Here is a 17,249-nt window from a genome sequence, read left to right on the forward strand (position 1 = left end):
ATGGCTTCTTGCTTTTCCAGAGGGTGTGGCAAGATCTGTCATGGAGAGGGCCACCAGGACATTATCCCATGTCCCGGAAGACACTATTCCTGCTTTTATGGCTGTTGTGGCTTCCGCCTCTGTACTTTTGAGCCTTTCCTTCTAATTCAAACCACCCAGGGTTGCTTCTCTTATGGGCATCCTGACTTGCAGCATCTTGTAACTTTGCTTTATGCTTTCAGTTCCTTTAATAAAGGGGCTGGAGAGAGATAATGGGTGGTTTTGCTGAGGAGCCCAAATCATGACGCTGCTGTGGAAAGATAAACCTCAAAATTTCATTGGCTTCGTAACCCAATTATAGTGTATTCCTTCTAAAGAACCCCTTTGCGTCCAAAATGAGGCTCCTGACAGGTGGTTGACCTACAGTGTAGTCGTGGCTACTCTGGTTCTTTCACTGGGGCTCTACCATCTCCTGGATTCTCGAAATCCTGAGAATTCAGTGTGGTTAGGATTAGAGAAGGGACCAGTCACCCCCATACTTTCATGTATGTGTGCACTATCACTGGGGCTCGTGATAGAAATGTATGTGTGCACTATCACCGGGGCTCTTGATTGAAATGTAGGTGCAGGCTGCAGAGGCATGCAGGGGTCTGAGATTCTCATGGCTTCCAAACTCTTGGAATGCTGAGGCTGTGAATGAAGGACCGTCTGTTAGGAAGAGAAGATAATGAAGGATGGATGTGAGCATGGGAGGGAGCCAGTTGTTAAGGATTAAGCATGGACCAGGTGCACACCATACCCAGACTTCTTTGGAACAGAGTTCTGTAGCCCCACTGAACACTATTTCTGTGTCCAGAGTTGTGTTAGGCTGTACTAAGTAAGAAAAATGCCACGTTCTCTGCAGGCTTGCTCAGCTACTGAAGCTAGGAAGAGGAGAAATGTGGGCATGAGCTTCTGGAAGGAACTTTCCCTGGTTTTCTCTGCTGTGGAGTGTAAGAAGAGGCAGGTACATGTGCAGTGGTGTAGATTGGCAGGGGGACAGGAGCTGGGTATATCCAGAAGCCATCTTGTGACCTGGGATGGAGAGAGTTCAGCATGTTTCACCTCTTGGGCTGCCTCTCCTCCTGGGAGATGCATGGTTGCTCACTAGCAAAGAGAACCCACCACTCTTTGTGGCACTTGTGGGCCATCAGCCCTCTGTCAAGGAGACCCGTGAGGAGCCTGCATGCAGACTAGCAAGGGCAGGTATGGATGTTGACTCAGTCTTACCTCTGAGCCTCAGGCCCCCTTTTAGTGCTTTATTCCTGGCTAGCTCATTGGGGGCCTTTGATAACCAGATATCATCTGTAATAGGGACACATCTTTCTACTTTGCCTCCATTCTTGCCAGGTCATGAAGGAGGGTTCTTTACATTACTAGCCACTCTTGTTCCTCTTCTGCTGGATAGTAACCCAGAAGCTGGGGAAGTTTTCTGATTGGTAGATTATTGAAAATCTGACCGCAGTTTTCTCTGTCCTTGTTATTTGGCTTCCTTGTTGAGTTTTTGTTTGTTTATTTTAATATGAGCTTATTCTGTTGCCCTCAGTCATCTCCCTGAAGAATAGCTTTCCCCCCCCCCCTAGGAATCTGGATTGAGTTAGGGATGATTTCAGGGCATCTGGTTATTTTTTTTTAATGCTTGAATGTGAGGAGCGGTTGAAGCCTAATTTATCTTCAAGACTGATATTTTCTTTAATCCAGCTTTGTGAATGATTTTTATGGAGGTTTTAAATATAATCTCCCTTCTGTGTCCACTTGTAAATTGGTTCAGAACCCAGGAGACAAGGTGCAAATGGTCTGTACTGCCTAAAACCCCAACAAGATATGGATGGCGCAGCCTTATTACCTTGCAGCTCCTTAGTCTTTCTGGTATCAGGGTGAGCAAAGCGAGTTATGGCTGCCGAAGCAGCTCATTTTGCCCGGGGATAAGGGGTCTTAAGATTTCATTCAGAATGAAGATTTTAGTGGTCACAATAAGGTTTCAAAGCAATTCTGGATTTCAGAATAGAAAACATTTATCCCAGCATTAGTGGAGTTTATCTACTGTGTTTTATGGTGCGTTTTATTCCGGAGAATCATAAGACTTTTAAGTTGCAGAGTTCAGCCTTTCTCCTCAGTTGGGAAATGCCCTTTGATATCCCAGTTGGTGCAGCCTTTGAGGAGCCACCTGCAGTGACTCACTTTGTCCCTGGGCGGTTGATTCCATTTTGCACAAATTTCACTCGTTATAAAAATCTGTTGCATAACGAGCTGAGATGTGCCTCTTCATTGTGATGGATCTGCATCTTGTTCTCGGGAAGCTTTATCAATTAGCCGCTGTCGCAGCAATGTTGTAGGAACACTCAGGAGGAAAGCGGTGGCAAACAGCAGTGGGCATTGATTCTTATCCTCACGGATCCATGCATCGACTGCAGGTTGACTGATGTGGGCTAGATATGTTGGCCACATGGCTGTGCTCCTTGCTTTCAAGTGGTGGGGCTTGGCTCTTTACTCGTAGACTTCCTGTGTATGTTAATTCTTAATCTTGACATCAGCTTCTTATCACCAAAATAGTAGTGACAGAAGACAAGCCTGTCTAGAATGGCACCTGTTAACACCTGTGTGGCTTGTATTAACAAGTCACATAATGGAGCCTGGTGTCAAGAGATAGCCTCTGGTTGCGCAGAGGGAATTGTGAAGTCAGTGCCAAAGGACATGGATCCAGAGAGGGATATGGAACAGGAGACAATTTCAGTCTGTCATGGCAGCTGGAAAGAGGCTCGCTCAGGTCTATGGCACAGCCTTGATATTCTTAGAGGCAGTTATAGTTATTAGGAGTTATATGTTCTACCAATAGCTACCTACTGCTAGTATGAGTCTACAGGTGCTACTCACTTCACATTCCTCCTTGAGCATCTTAAGAGTTGGTTCTCATACTTTCAGGAGGGCTATATTTCTTCCACAGATATGCTCTATTTGTATATAGTCTCCTTCAATATGGAGTCTCCCATGCTGAGTGCAGATGGAGTCTGTCCATATACAGGACCCTCCCATATTACAGAGTTTCTGCCTCAGCTGGGACAAACCCTGTCTTGGGTGAGGTTATTCCCCATCCCATGTTACCTGTAGGCACTCTGTTTGACTCCCTTCTGAGGCTTTTAATCCCTTGCCTCCCTTAAGGTTATGCACTTAGAAATAAGCAATCGACCAGGTAGAAATGCTCCCTGCATAGGACCATTGATCTCCTGATCTCCTCATTCTTCCAGTGCCACCATGAGGAGGGATTTTAGCCCCAGTTATGGAAATCCTTCTCAGAACTCTGAGAAGGAATATGGCTTTCTCAGAGTCACCCTAACCTGTTGCTGAAGTGGGACCTCATTTCCAGCCTCCCTATTAGGTATCATGTCTGGATGTGACATGTTTTCAGAGGGCATTTTCTTTCTTTGTCTCTGTCCGATGCCCACTGTGGGTCTCTAGGCTCCTTCATGATGGTGAACAGCTCCGGAAGGGCTTCCGGCCAGAAAGCGCACCTTCTTCTGCCGACCCTGAAGGAGAATGACACCCACTGCATTGACTTCCACTACTACTTCTCCAGCCGAGATCGCTCCAGCCCGGGAGCCTTGAATGTCTACGTGAAGGTGAACGGTGGTCCCCAAGGGAACCCTGTCTGGAACGTGTCTGGGGTTGTCACCGAGGGCTGGGTGAAGGCAGAGCTTGCCATCAGCACCTTCTGGCCTCATTTCTACCAGGTATGTCACTTAACCTTGCTCTCTTTCTAGTAGCTAATGCTTACGTATCTTTATACCCCTTGCCTTTCCTAGAGTGGGTAGAGATCTAGAAAGGACCTGATTTGTTTACTCATTCAGCTCCTGCTGAAGACACTTTTCCAGGGATGCAGAGGGGACCCAGCACAGCCCCTGCCTCCCTGGAGGTCATCAGGAGGGGACCCATGTGTCACTAAGCAGTGGCAGCATAGCAGGGTTCGTGTGGAGACAGGCAGACCCTGGAGCCTCTTGTAAACTAACCACTGGATTCCACACGTGATAAGGTTGAGGTCAGGAGAGGTAAGCTGACTAGTCAGGTGCAGGTTATTTGGTTGAGGGGGCAATAGGGTAGTGGCTAAGATGAGAAGACAGCTGGGCCCGATTTGGAAGGTTGAATTCAGATAGATTGGAAAGGGAGGGGAAGACATTTGAAATATCTGAGAAAGAAGATCATGCAGGACACGGAGCATGAGAGATTGAGAGATTTTGAGGCATCTGGAAACTACATTTTCTTTCTTTCTTTCTTTTTGGTTTCCTTATTATTGTTTGTTTTTGGTGGTTGTCCTCCCACCCACCCCCATTTTGGGACAGGGTCTCACACTATAGTCCAGCGTGTCCTGGAACTCACAATACATCTTTGGCTGGCTTTGAACTTATATCAATCCTTTTGCCTTAGATTCCCAAGTGCTGGAATTCAAATGTACGTAATCATGCCCAACAGAAACTAAGTCCTTTAAGCATGTCTTGCAGAAGAGACATACAGGGATGTCTCTTATAGAAGATGTATATGTCATGGGGGTTTGAAGGCCAGGCTAACAAGCCCATCTTAGAGCAGTGCTTCACAAGCGTCCAGTTGGGAAGGAAGGACCACATTTTCCTAATTCATTGCTGACTAATACTTCTATAAGACACATTAAACTATGTCATTGTGATGCCAGATTGTTATGTCTGCTCGGAACCCCGTTCTTACTTGCCCTACTTAGCTCACTGTGGATGAAAACAAGTGGTACAGACCCACACGACTCCCCAGAGTGTTTGCAGGGGTACAACTCCAGACAGGTGTTAGTTGAAATTATTGAGAAATTTTTCTTAAAAAAAGCATCATTAGTTAAAATTTCCAAATCATGGAATTGATGTGTGTTTACGTGTGCAATCTAGCGACTTTTCTAAGTAAAAGCTACTGTGTTCTGCATTCACCACAATCATCCATTTTTAGAACATTTCCTTCATCTCCCGAACTCCCTTGTATACCCTCTCAGTCCCCATTCCCAATGATGAAAGTTCTCAAGTAAGGAAGGGCCACCAATCTGCGTTTTGGAGATGATTTCTGGTGTCTGAAGCAGAAGATAGACCCAGGGGTGGCAGATGAGTGGCCAGGGCTTCCTAGATGGCTCTGGGGATGCAGATGAGTGGCCAGGGCTTCCTAGATGGCCCTGAGTTTCACACCCAGTTTGCAGCTCTTTCAGCCAGTCAGTGTTCAGAAACCGAGTTCTCTCCTGAGCTGGCTTGTTTACGTTAATGAGGCAGTTTTAGCCCTATTTCTTCTTTGCTTTGGCAACTAAAAATCAGCATTTAATACTCAATTACCTTCAGTACTTAGCCTAGATTTTTGCCACATCTATTTCCCGTTTTATCTCCAGTGGCTTGTGATTTGTTTTTAGAGTGACTGCATTGTCTTCTGTTAGGCCTTTCCTGTAATTCCTCTAGGAATGGAGGGGAGAGAATGATGATGGTCACGATGGTGATGCTGAGGGGATGGTGATAATGATGATGATAATGATGATGATGGTGATGATGGTGATGGTGCCTACCATTTATTGAGTGCTATGTTACAGGCGCAGTACAAAATAGCCTCTTAGAAATGCAGAGGTGAGTCAGGCAGAGCCTGGCTGTCTGGTAATGAGTGTGGACTGTACTCATTTTGTATCAGGTAAAGCACCTACTCCCTCTGTGAGAGCAGTAATGTCTTATCAAGAAAAGTGGCTAAAAAGAGAATATAATGGTTTTAACATGTGTATCATTAACACTGAGACTTTTTTTTTATTGTAGATGTCTTGAGAAAGGTGCCTTTGGCCTCCTTAGTTCTTTGTCTTGTCTCCCCTTGCAAAGAGGTTTTTAAGTAGTACCAGGTCCACAAACCTTGCTCTGGCTTCATGGTGTCAGCTATGTTTCAGAGTTCACAGTATTTGCAATTCACAAGGTTATAACATTTACATTCACTGTGTGCTTTGTAAGTCACACCCAGCATAGGCTCTCTTCCTTGTGCACCAGAGTCAAGTGCACAGATACCCAGACTGTACATTTTACGCATTTTCACAAGGTGTGGCATAAACTAAGGCTGTGTATTATATATGACCAGCGCTGCTTAGCTTTTATCACTAATTTACATTATAAAATACCCATGTGACATAGGTTGTTTCAGCGCATGCTGGGTATCTAAGTCGCCCTTGGGATGTCACCCCCCAGTTTTGTACTGGCACAGTTTCATGGATGAGGGGAATTCTTTTTGCTATCTTAGGAAGAACTTGTTCTAGTTGTTTTGTGAGATACTCTTTGGTGAAGGTGAAATGGTCCAGGATTTGGGAAAACTCTGTGGTATCTTTATTTAGGAAATAGAGCCAGTCAAGTAGGATTCTAGGGAGCCAGAAAGAAATCTGCATATTAGTATTTAATCTACTGTCTGCTATGGAAGTTTGACCTTTACCTGACCTCAGCATGTGAACATCATAGCACAGAGGTAATATCCTAGAGAGTAGTATCCCAGCTTCCTGATTTATCTGAGATAGCCAAGGTTTATTCCCCTTATCTTGGTGAATTCTTGTGCATCATGGGGACCATTTGGGATTGCTAAATTACACAGTCTATAGAGATTTAGACTTGGCACAAGTGGTTTTGGCTTATCCCTTTTGTGCACCAGATAGAAAATGTTTTAGTTTGGTGGGCCTTAAGTGTCTGTTATCACTACCTAACTCTGTTGTTGCACCATGAAAGCAGACATTCACAATATGTAAATGAATGAATGTAGCTGATCCAATAAAGTTTTACATGTAACAATGGCTGATGGCTGAGTTTTGATTCCCGGGCCTTAGTCTGCTGCACTCTGATGTGAATGAGGCTGAGATGCACTATGAAGTTCAGCAGCACATAGAAAAGCATCGACAAATCTCCAGCCACAATTGAAATTTCTGGTCTGTAGTGTTCCCAGTGTACCACTGAGTGTGAACATCTGCTATCTCCACAAACTCACAAACACTCCCACTGAGGCCTTAGGCTTCAATCAGACAACCTTTTTTAGAGCCTACTGTGAGTAGGGTCACGACTTGAAGTATACTAAACAGGACAGTTGACCCAGAAAAGGGACCATCCCTCCATTTGCCCTGCTCTTTGATGGAGATTGGGGAAGAAAGAATATTTGATGAGCTCCCATCTCCCTGGCCCTGTGGTAGGCCTATTTCTGTATCCCATGTATTTGAACAGAAGCTCCCTGTTTGGGCTGGCAGCAGCTCTAGCCTTCTAGCATAGGAGACATTATTAGTAAATCAGATTTCCCATAATTCTGACTGAGTTCTCCAGCTCCAAGCTCTGCATCTTCTGTTTTGAGGAAGCATTATATCTATTCTGGAAACCTGCTGTTCTCTAACTATGTGATGTAGGCTGTGCCCCATCATCTATCATATAGGGTTCCAATTGTCTCACATGTAAAATAGAAAGAGGAACAGGTGGGGACCAGAAGTGGTCTCTCTGTAATGTAAAGTAGATCATATATGGAGAGGCATGTCAGGTTTGAAGTGGCTGGAAGAAGGAAGGAACAGAAATAAGAGGGAAAAGAAGGAAAGGGAGGAAGCCATCCCTGAAGAACAATACTGCGCTGGTGGGCTTGTCTTCTGCGGACTTTGGGTTTTTTCTTAGGTAGGGAGCCTTGCCCAGAGACTTCCAAATGGCTTCCATCACCCTCACATTCCCTTGGCTCTGAGGTTTGTGAGGACAAATCACTCATGTGTTGGGAGCAGTGCTGGAAAAAGTGCATGTGTACACTCAGCCATTTCTGGGCACTCATGTGACCACAAGCACGGTTGAGCACACACAGACACCTAAATTCCTGTGTCTGCCCAGATTCAAGCACTCAAATATGCACACTCAGGGGTAGACTAAGGAGAAAAAGGACCCTCAAGAGACTCAAAGATGGGAGCAAAGACTTCAGGCTTCACTCCTGCGGGAAGATCCTGTGGACGGAGTCAAATTCAGATTTCACCATTGCTGGGATTTGGACCTTATGGGTTTGTGTATTCATTTATTAAAGTCATATTTCACAGTCCTAAAATTGACTTTAGCTCTGTAATAAACAAAAATGTCATCTTTCATGTTATTGGACTTTTGATGGCTGAGCCTTCAGCAGGGCCCCAGGTGAAAAAAATCCCTTTGCTGGCCACACACCCCACCCTACCCTTGTCTCCCTGCCCCGGAATGCTGGTTTAATGACTGTAAATTTTTGTGCTTCTGGTATATGCAACTTTCCAGGTAATATCAATTCGTTTTCATATTTTAGTGACTCTGAACTTTTCTGCCCTAATATTTAGGGGAAAAAAATAACACTGTTACTAATTTTTCAGCCACCTGCCTGCTCTTCTCTCTGTTTCCTGCCTTAGTAAAATGGCCTTTTATTCAGCCCTGAGCAGTGTCCATAGGCCCTTGAAATGAAGGACTCACCTGACTGGTGGAAGTTTCCTCCGAGCTCAGTCCCTTTCTCAGGATCTACCTGGCCCCTGGCACTTTAGGTTTAGCATCAACAGACAATTCAGGAGGTTTTGTCACACCTGTGCACCCTCCCTCTCACCCTTTGACTGCCACCCTATCTCCTGTCCCACACTCTAACTCTTTCTATTATGCCAGGAATGTTCCTCTGAGAGAGTAGAAAGAATGTCCCTTGATTGTACTCTAAGCCATCTTCCCATAGAGCACTGTTCCTAAGAGGGACCCTGATGAGCCAGTATTTTCCTCCTATCTTTCAAGAAATGTTTGCACCCCTTGGAAACTTTTGCTGTGTTTTCTGCAGAAGGATTGCAGAAGATCAGAGGGGAATCTTGGGTCCCTTAATCTGTGACCTGATATGTTCACATCCTTCCCCGAACATATGCATCATGATTTATTTTAATTTAGAGTAATCCTCTCTGAGTCTCTCCTGGAAGTTGGTTCCAGGCTTGGACTCTGCACGGAGGCAGGTTTGAACTGGCCTGCATACGCCTCCTCTCCATATCTGCATCAGCTAGTCCCCAGCAGGACTTCAGACTCTCAATAGCTGTAGTTGACAGTAGAGTCCATGCAGCAGCCTTGAGGCTGAGGGATGTCCTTCACAGAGCTTGAGATACTGGGACCAGGCCTTCCACTATGGCCTTTCATCCAAGGTCCCTGCTTCTCTGAGTGTCCTCTGCCCTTCTGGGCATGTGGCCTACTGCAGTATTCCACCCAGCTGCACCACCTCCCTCCCTGCTCCTTGGAGACATCCACCTCTGGAGTATTCTCAGATCTCCACTTCTGTCTCCCTCCATCACTTTTCTCGTTTTCATGACCAAAGTTGGCCATCATTTTTCTGTTCACAGCTCCTAGAGATGGACCTTTCCTTCTACAGGAGATTAACATCCTCCTTTGTGGTACCTGTCCTTAGAAAATGGCCCTGGCTAAGACCTAGCCAGTGATTGACACCTCCCATCCCAATGCAGAGCTGTGGAGCAGTCACTGCCACTCAACCCAGCAGGGGTCTTCTGGAACACCTCTGAACTTCTTCCATGACACTCATTCCTATTTTATCCTTTGTGATTTTCCTACTGAAATTACTTGCCAGATTTTTGGGGGAGGGTCATGGAGGAAGACTAATCATTTCTTTTCTTGGCTATCAATAATTCTTTAGAATGCCCCAAATAACAAGGATATGCTTCTTTTAGCCGGCATAAATATTACATGTCTTGTTCTCAGGTTGTCATTTGACTTTTGAGTATTTTCAGACTCTTGTTAACATAAGAAACATACTTTGACAGCATAGTTATTAATATGCATTGTATAATTTAAGAACTTGATTTTTATGGTTGTTATTATTTTCTAGTTTTAGTAAATTTGGTTTCAAAAACATATAAAACCAAACCTATACAAATTTTATTCATTAGAAGACTTATTTGTGTTACACTGTAATTTAGCTTATGATCACTTTATAAATCCATGAGCATTTGAACAGAAATTTTGAAAAAATTATATAGTTGCCGTATTGGGTTTTCTATTGATTGATCTATTTGATTGACCAAGAAATAGATCAAAATGTTTAGATCCCATCATATTTTCCTTTTAAGTCTCTTGTCTTGAGGGACTTTGAATACAATTTTTAATGGCCAATTTGGTCTACTTAATGGTTATATTTTTCAGTTTGGCTAAAAATCTACTTTGAAACAATCCCATTATTTTTTGTAACAACTGTTTTCTGTTCGCTTGCATTTTCCTTATTGTGTCTTTGTTCCACGTGTTATTTGTAAGGTTACTGAGTTATTCTGCCGTAGGTGTTTATCTTACTGCGTACAATTAGACTTTGATTATTTAGACAGTCTGGGTGTTTTCCTCTATTTTAACCCATTTATATTTATTGTCAAAACAGAAACATTTTTTCTTGGGTTTGTCATTTTTTATTTCACAGTGTGAATGCTTTTCTGCTATTTCTTTTGAAATATATTTACTTTATATTCTTTATTTTCTTTTTGTCTGTGGACTTTACTTTGGCTTTTCCATTGAATGGCTTAAGCTCTCTCTTTCTCTCTCTCTTTCTCTCTCTCTCTCTCTCTCTCTCACACACACACACACACACACATTCTCACACAGAGATACGCAAGTTGACACCTGGTTCTTTATAGAATAATTTCTATAGTTTTCCCCTTCTGCAGGATGAAGAAAATATCATTTTTTATCTCTGCATGCTTTTTTTTTTCAGATCATGCACAATCCCATGTGTTAATTTTCTCTGAAGGACTGTACACTTTTTGGAAAACGTTTTTCTATGGTGGTCATTATGCAGAAGCCACTATGTTGTTGTATGTCTGTCACTCCCATCATCATTTTATAGACCTCTCAGATTTCACTGATGATCTTATCACCAAGGAAACTGTTTCTTCCCAGCTATTGCCACCTTATTTTCCTGCTCTCTTAGTATAATCATTAGCGCTCTGGGGTCCACTGAGAGCTTTAACCTTTAAATCCACTGGCCTGAACAACATGGTTCCCTGTGGAAATTTCCTATTGATCTCAGCACCTACTTTATTGTCCAACCACAGGCTTGAGCTGAGTCTAGTGATGGGACAGGGGATTCATCTTGGAGGTCATCACTGTGGTAGATATGAGAAACAATTATAGGCTGAATTAAATACTAGCATTGATACCTGACTGGCTTCAACAAACAAATGGCTGTGATGGAAAAACAGGGGCATATTTGAGAAAATCTACTAAGGTAGAGTCAAAAAGAAACTGAAGATAAGGGATGAGGTTGAAAGAGAAGCCAATATAGGTGCTCAGGACTCCAGCTATGATTAGTGGGGAGGGAATAGCACTATATTTTAGGAGGGACAAACCATTGGGTGTAAGGTAGAACACTGAGGGAAAGAAAATAGGCTCAGAACTGTTACCTATAGATTGCGTATGAGGAAACTTCATGATATGTATAATAATTCAGGACCATGAGCTGGTTAGATGATGCTGATTGATGCTCTGAGGAAAGTCATGGGACACAGAGCTGGGGTTGGTGTCACCAATGAAATGGCAGCGACTGAATCCACTAATCCTAGCTGCAGTCCTGGGCACCTATATGGGCTTCTACTTCAACCTCATCCCTTATCTTCAGTTTCTTTTTGATTCTACCATAGTAGAATTTCTCAAATATGCCTCTGTTTTTCCATATCTTTTATAGATGGATTATAGGAAGCAGTCAGATGATGAGTAGAGGAGACACAATCTCCAAAGGGATGGAGAAGAAGGAATGCCTATAAACTTATGGCAGGATGGTCTCGTAGATATGAGAAAAATCAAATATGAAATATCCTCTGAGCCTAAGCAGAGATGGAAATAGAGAAGCTGTGGATACTGGCAATTTCTGAAGCGTGTTTAAGAAGTAATAACAATTATAGTAGACATTTATTGAGAATGCCATGTGTGCACCATTCTCAATAGGATCTTAATTCTCTCCACCTGAAAAGTTATCTAATGGGGTCAATATTGCAGAGAAACTGGGGCTCAAAACACAGAACTCTTTCTTCTTCTTTTATATGTAATATTTTATTTATGTATACAGATTTTTTTGTCTACATATTCCAGAAGAGGGCATCAGGTCCCATTTGACTACAGTTATAGAAGGTAGTTAGCCACAATATGGTTGCTGGGAATGGAACTCAGGGTCTCTGGAAGAACTGTCTATGCTCTTAACTGCTGAGCCCTTCCTCCAGCCCCACCATCTTCCTTCTGAAACTAGGAAAGAGATTTGGAGAATTTTTATCAGATTTAGTAATTAAAATATTAGTGTCTGTCATAAAAACAGTCTTGAGAGAGATATTTGTGACTGATTGGGATTTATTTTTTTCGAGGCAGGGTTTCTCTGTAGAGCTTTGGAGCCTATCTCGGAAGTTGCTCTGTATCCCAGACTGGCCTCAAACTCACAGAGATCTGCCTGCCTCTGCCGCCCGAGTGCTGGGATTAAAGGCATGTGCCACTACCACCTGGCTACTGATTGGGATTTTTATACTTAACATTTTGTGAAGGAATTAAGGAAGTGATATGAATGGCTTTATTAAACTACTAAGGATTGTGGTTGAAATACAGTTGACCACAGAGAAGAGCTTCCTACAAAGAGGTTGTTTTTTAGTACTAGGAAAGCTGATACCATTTATATATGTTAAGGTCAGAGGAGAAAAGGGGAGAGCCTAGAAATGCAGAGTAGCAAAAGAAAGTCAAGAAGAGCCAAGATTCTGCAAACTTCAGCAGGAATCAGCCAGGTTCAAGGATATTGACTTACTCGCAGAGATTGTGATTGGTGTGGAAGAAGGGTAGGTTTGGGTTAAAAAGGGAGAAGTCAGCCCCTCCCTTATCTTGAAGCTTTAGTGCTTTTTTGTATTGGGTGAGTGGAAGATACAAAGAGAACACAGGGTAGGGCTTGTGGCTGGAGAGGGACGGTCCACAATCAACTTGACAGGGTTCAAAAGGAGGTGCAAAGGAACTAGTTTGATAGGGAGAATCACATTGGTGATTAGCCACCATGGTAGAAGGAGCCTGGGCCTGGAGAGAAGGTCGGAAGGTCTAGGTGAATACACAGACTCCAGGGAAGTGCAAATGCGGGTACTGTGTGGGTCTAATGAACAGAGGAAAGAATTGTGAGCTGGGAGAGGATTGTAGGGTTAGAATCTAACAGAGGATTGCAAAGTGGCACGTCCAAGTTTGGGAATGTAGCTGATGTAGATGAGGACGTGTGAATTAGTACTGTAAAAGGTCCTGGCCATGGGGCTCACAGGGGGACTCATTCCTCCTCAGTGAAGAGGGTGGGAAGACAAGGGAAGCCGAACTATAACATCCTTGTGGAAGTAAAAAGTTTTGGTAGGACTCCGAGTAGAGAAGAGAAAAGTTCTTGCTTCCTTCCGTTTCTGGATAGATTGCTACTAGTCTCTAGGAGGTGTGATGAAGACATCCGGGTATCCTTAGGAAATGGCTTAGCCTGCAAAGTGCTTGTTGTGTGAACACAGGGACTCGAGTTTGAACTCTGTCACCCCTGTACAAAGGAGGAAGGCTTTTAGTGACACAGTCTTATAGTCCCAGTGCTGGACAGGCGCAGACAGTCTAGCTTAACTGGAGAATTCTACGCCAAGTGAGAGACCCTATCTCATAAAAGAAGATCAGTGGCACCTGAAGAATGACAACAGAGCACACTTGCAAACACACACACACACACACACACACACACACACACACTCTCACACACACAGAGACACTTAGGAAATTCAAGTTGACTATAGAGTCCCATCAGGATCAACTCTCCTTGGCTTACACTGTTTTCCAAGACAGTAAGGAAATGGGGCTATTTATAATAGTTCCTTCTGTAATTCTTTTGGAGCCGCAATGAGGGAGGTACTGATGGGGACCCAGGATCTTATGTTATCTCTGAAATCCATTAAAAATGTTCTACTTGGCTGAGTTCTATTGCTGGTCACCAGAGTGTAGATTTTTTTTTTGTCTTGTTTGGAAACCCAAGTCAACTGGCAGGATGTCACACGATTTCTAATTGGTCTTAATAATAAAAATCCAGAGTCAGGTATCAGGGTAAATGCTGAAAGATCAGAGATGTAAACTAGCGAGACATTTTATCTCGACCAAATCCTCAGACGGAGGGGGACAAGATCCTGTCTCTGTGAACCCTCAGACTGAATGCTTGAGCTCTGGTGTGCTTTCCTACTGTGAGGCACTGGTGACTGACACAGAAAGGGACTGGGGGCTGCGTGGCTTCTTCAGGTGGATATGGACAACTGCTTCTGTGAAACTGATGTCAGCCCTGTGTATTGCAGGTGATATTTGAATCCGTCTCTTTGAAGGGTCATCCTGGTTACATCGCTGTGGACGAGGTCCGGGTCCTTGCTCATCCATGCAGTAAGTCTCTCCATTTCTCCTAACACATCCTTTCTCCGTGCCAGACTGGGTAGTCGCAAGGATGCAGTGCCCCTATTCATTCAGCTCACAGCCATCTCCCTTGCTCTCTTTTAATCTTTCAAAACTGCTTACACACCCAATGCAATCAGTCCTGAAGAAATCCATAATTTTGCTGGCCGGTTCAAGAGGCAGCACCTTCAGGAATTTGCAGAGACTGGCAAAAACAATTTGTCTGAATCTCTCTCCATTAGTAAGAGAGTCTAAAGTCCTGATTGTTTATTAGTGGGATTCAGACCACTGAAGTGGATAGAATCTTCTGCAATTGTCTTTAAAAAAAAACCGAAATAAAAAAAGAACAACATTAAACATGAAACAAATTAGCATACTCTTTATCCACAAGGAAAAGGACCCCAGAGCTATTAATTCTTTACAAATAACTTTAAATACACTTATCAGCACTGTGTAGGTGTAGGGCAAGATTACCATGGTTTATACTCATCGGACAGTGTCAAGTCCTCAGTGGCATGCCTCTCCTCCTTGAAGTTTCCCTCTTTGTCGCATTCAGTCAAAGACACTTGAATGTGCCTCAGTAGGGGCCACACAGCTCCTGTGCAGCCAAGTCCCGGGTACAGGCAGTTGTGCTGATATTATACCTCATAGGTTGGAAGACTATAGTCTGGGGATGCCTAAGGGATCATGGAAGCCACTGACAGAGGTGGCTGGGATGCCAGGTCCCCATTTGGAAGCCCTGTGTTTTATATTCCTATCAGTTTCTTGGCAGATATTTAGTTCTAGGTGACTCTTAGGGGTTCCTCAAGTCCCCCATGTGATCATAAGACATTGAGTTAAATAGATTTTAGTAGGATGAAATACCCATGGCAGACTGACATTTAAAAAAAAAATCTTAGTTTTTTCTTTCACAATCTCATTCATGTAATGTAATGTATCTTGATTATATATCTTGATTACATTTATGTATTAGTTCCCCCCAGGATCCCACATTACATCTCCCTCCCAGCTTCAAATGCTTGCCCCCCCCCATCGTGCACGTGCATGCGCTTATTAATTAATTAATCAATCAATTATTTAAAAACCCACAGAGCCTAATTAAAGCTTTCCGTATATATGTGGTTGTTGAGTTCATCCTTGGGGTATGGGGAACTGCCAGTGATCACACCCCTAGAGAAGAGAGAAACTTCCTGTCCCCATGGCACATTACAGCCATCAGCTGCCAATAGTTCCCCGTTCAGGAGTGGAGGTTCTAGGGAGCCCTTACTCTATTCTTGCTAGAGTTTTTAGCTGAATAGATTTTATGCAGGCCATATGTAGGACACCACGGAGAATATGAATTCACTTGTACAACAGCCACGCCCAAAGGACAGCAGCTCACGCCCACCCCTTATCTTCTCCCTCTTCCATTCCCCCAGGCTCCTCTTCTGTTGTGTTTCCTGATTCTGGGGAGGCAGACTGCCATCGACATCCCATATATAGCTGAGTTGTTCCTTTTTCAAGGTTTTGTAGAATTCTGCAGTGAACTCATCCAGTGCTGGCCTTACTTTCAGTTGGGAGACTTGTAATTACTATTTCAATCTTGTTGCTGGTTAGGGACCTGTTTAACATTTTTCATGTCATATTGATTTAATTTTGGTATGTTGTCTGCATCTAGATTTTTCCATTTCCTTTAGATTTTTTTTTAATTTAGTATAGTGGGGGCTTTAAAAACATGTTCTTGTTATTTTCTGAATTTCATTGGTATCTGTTCTAGTGTTTCCCAAATCATTTCTAAATTTACTAATATGTGTCTTTTTTGTATTTGTTTGAGTAAACTTGTCTACCAGCTTGCCAATCTTATTGATCATTCCCAAGAACTATCTCATTGTTCTATTGATTATTTGTAGTAGTTTTTCTACTCCATTAATTTCAGTCCTGATTTTGATTATCTCTTTCCATCTACTATTTGGGCATCATTAGGTTATTTATTTGAGAATTCTCAATATTTTTTTTTATTCAGGCACTTACTGTTATAAATAGTACTTTTAGTACAAGCAAACTAGCTTTGTAAAGAAAAGAGGTTTATTAGCTCACAGTTTTTGGAGGTTCTTCAAGGGCATAGGCTTGGGCCTGGTGATAGTGTTCCAGCTTGTAGAGTCTGGGGGCAGAGCAGAACATCATATGGAAACACAGAGGGAGGACACACATGGATTCAAAGCTCTGTCTAACACCAGGATTGAATTGTTCATGCTCCACTGTGAAGAACTTGTCCACGCCTTACCTAATTCTGAAACAGCCCATTCTAAATGTCACTGTCAGACACTACCCTCTTGGTGTCACTTGGCTTTGGGGACTCAACTTTGGTGTGAGTTGGGAATACAAATCATTCACGCCAAACAGTTAGGCTATGGGTAATGGAGCAGCTTACCACCACCTCAAGAGGCATCCTGAATACTTCTCCATGTACCTTTTAATAGCCACACACGACCACTCCCCGACACACACACACACACACACACACACACACACACACACACACACATCTGAGCATGAGTCTCAATCAGCCCCACTGTGTTCCTGTCATTGAAATGGATCTTTCTGCTTCTGTTGCCATCCGTTTGTCAGATCTTCTGTTATCATTTCCCTCCCACTTCCGGGGAGAAGACCACCATGAGCTTAAAGCACTTTCTCTGGAAAAATTTTGGCCAGTTCCAAGTTCCAGACAATATTTGGGGGAACGGGGTCTGATGTCTATGTAAGAGACGCGCTCTCTCTCAGTGATAAACCAGCCACTCAGAAACACAAGGTAGACTAGGTTCCCTGTTGTTCTTGCTGTCGTCTGGG

The 17,249-nt window shown here is 43.3% G+C and overlaps 1 protein-coding gene across 1 annotated transcript in view; it reads left to right on the forward strand.

The window, feature by feature from the left end:
- Ptprt (protein tyrosine phosphatase receptor type T) overlaps positions 1 to 17,249 on the forward strand; it is a 1,017,256-nt gene that overhangs the window by 358,840 nt on the left and 641,167 nt on the right. Inside the window, exons 4-5 of the mRNA XM_050150909.1 lie at positions 3,475 to 3,746; positions 14,333 to 14,414. Coding sequence (XP_050006866.1) covers positions 3,475 to 3,746; positions 14,333 to 14,414 — 354 coding nt within the window. The remainder of the gene's footprint in view (positions 1 to 3,474; positions 3,747 to 14,332; positions 14,415 to 17,249) is intronic.

Source organism: Alexandromys fortis, unplaced genomic scaffold (assembly GCF_014885135.2).
Source record: "Alexandromys fortis isolate MF-2015 unplaced genomic scaffold, M_Fortis_MF-2015_v1.1 scaffold_27, whole genome shotgun sequence".
Classification (NCBI taxonomy): Eukaryota; Metazoa; Chordata; class Mammalia; order Rodentia; family Cricetidae; genus Alexandromys; species Alexandromys fortis.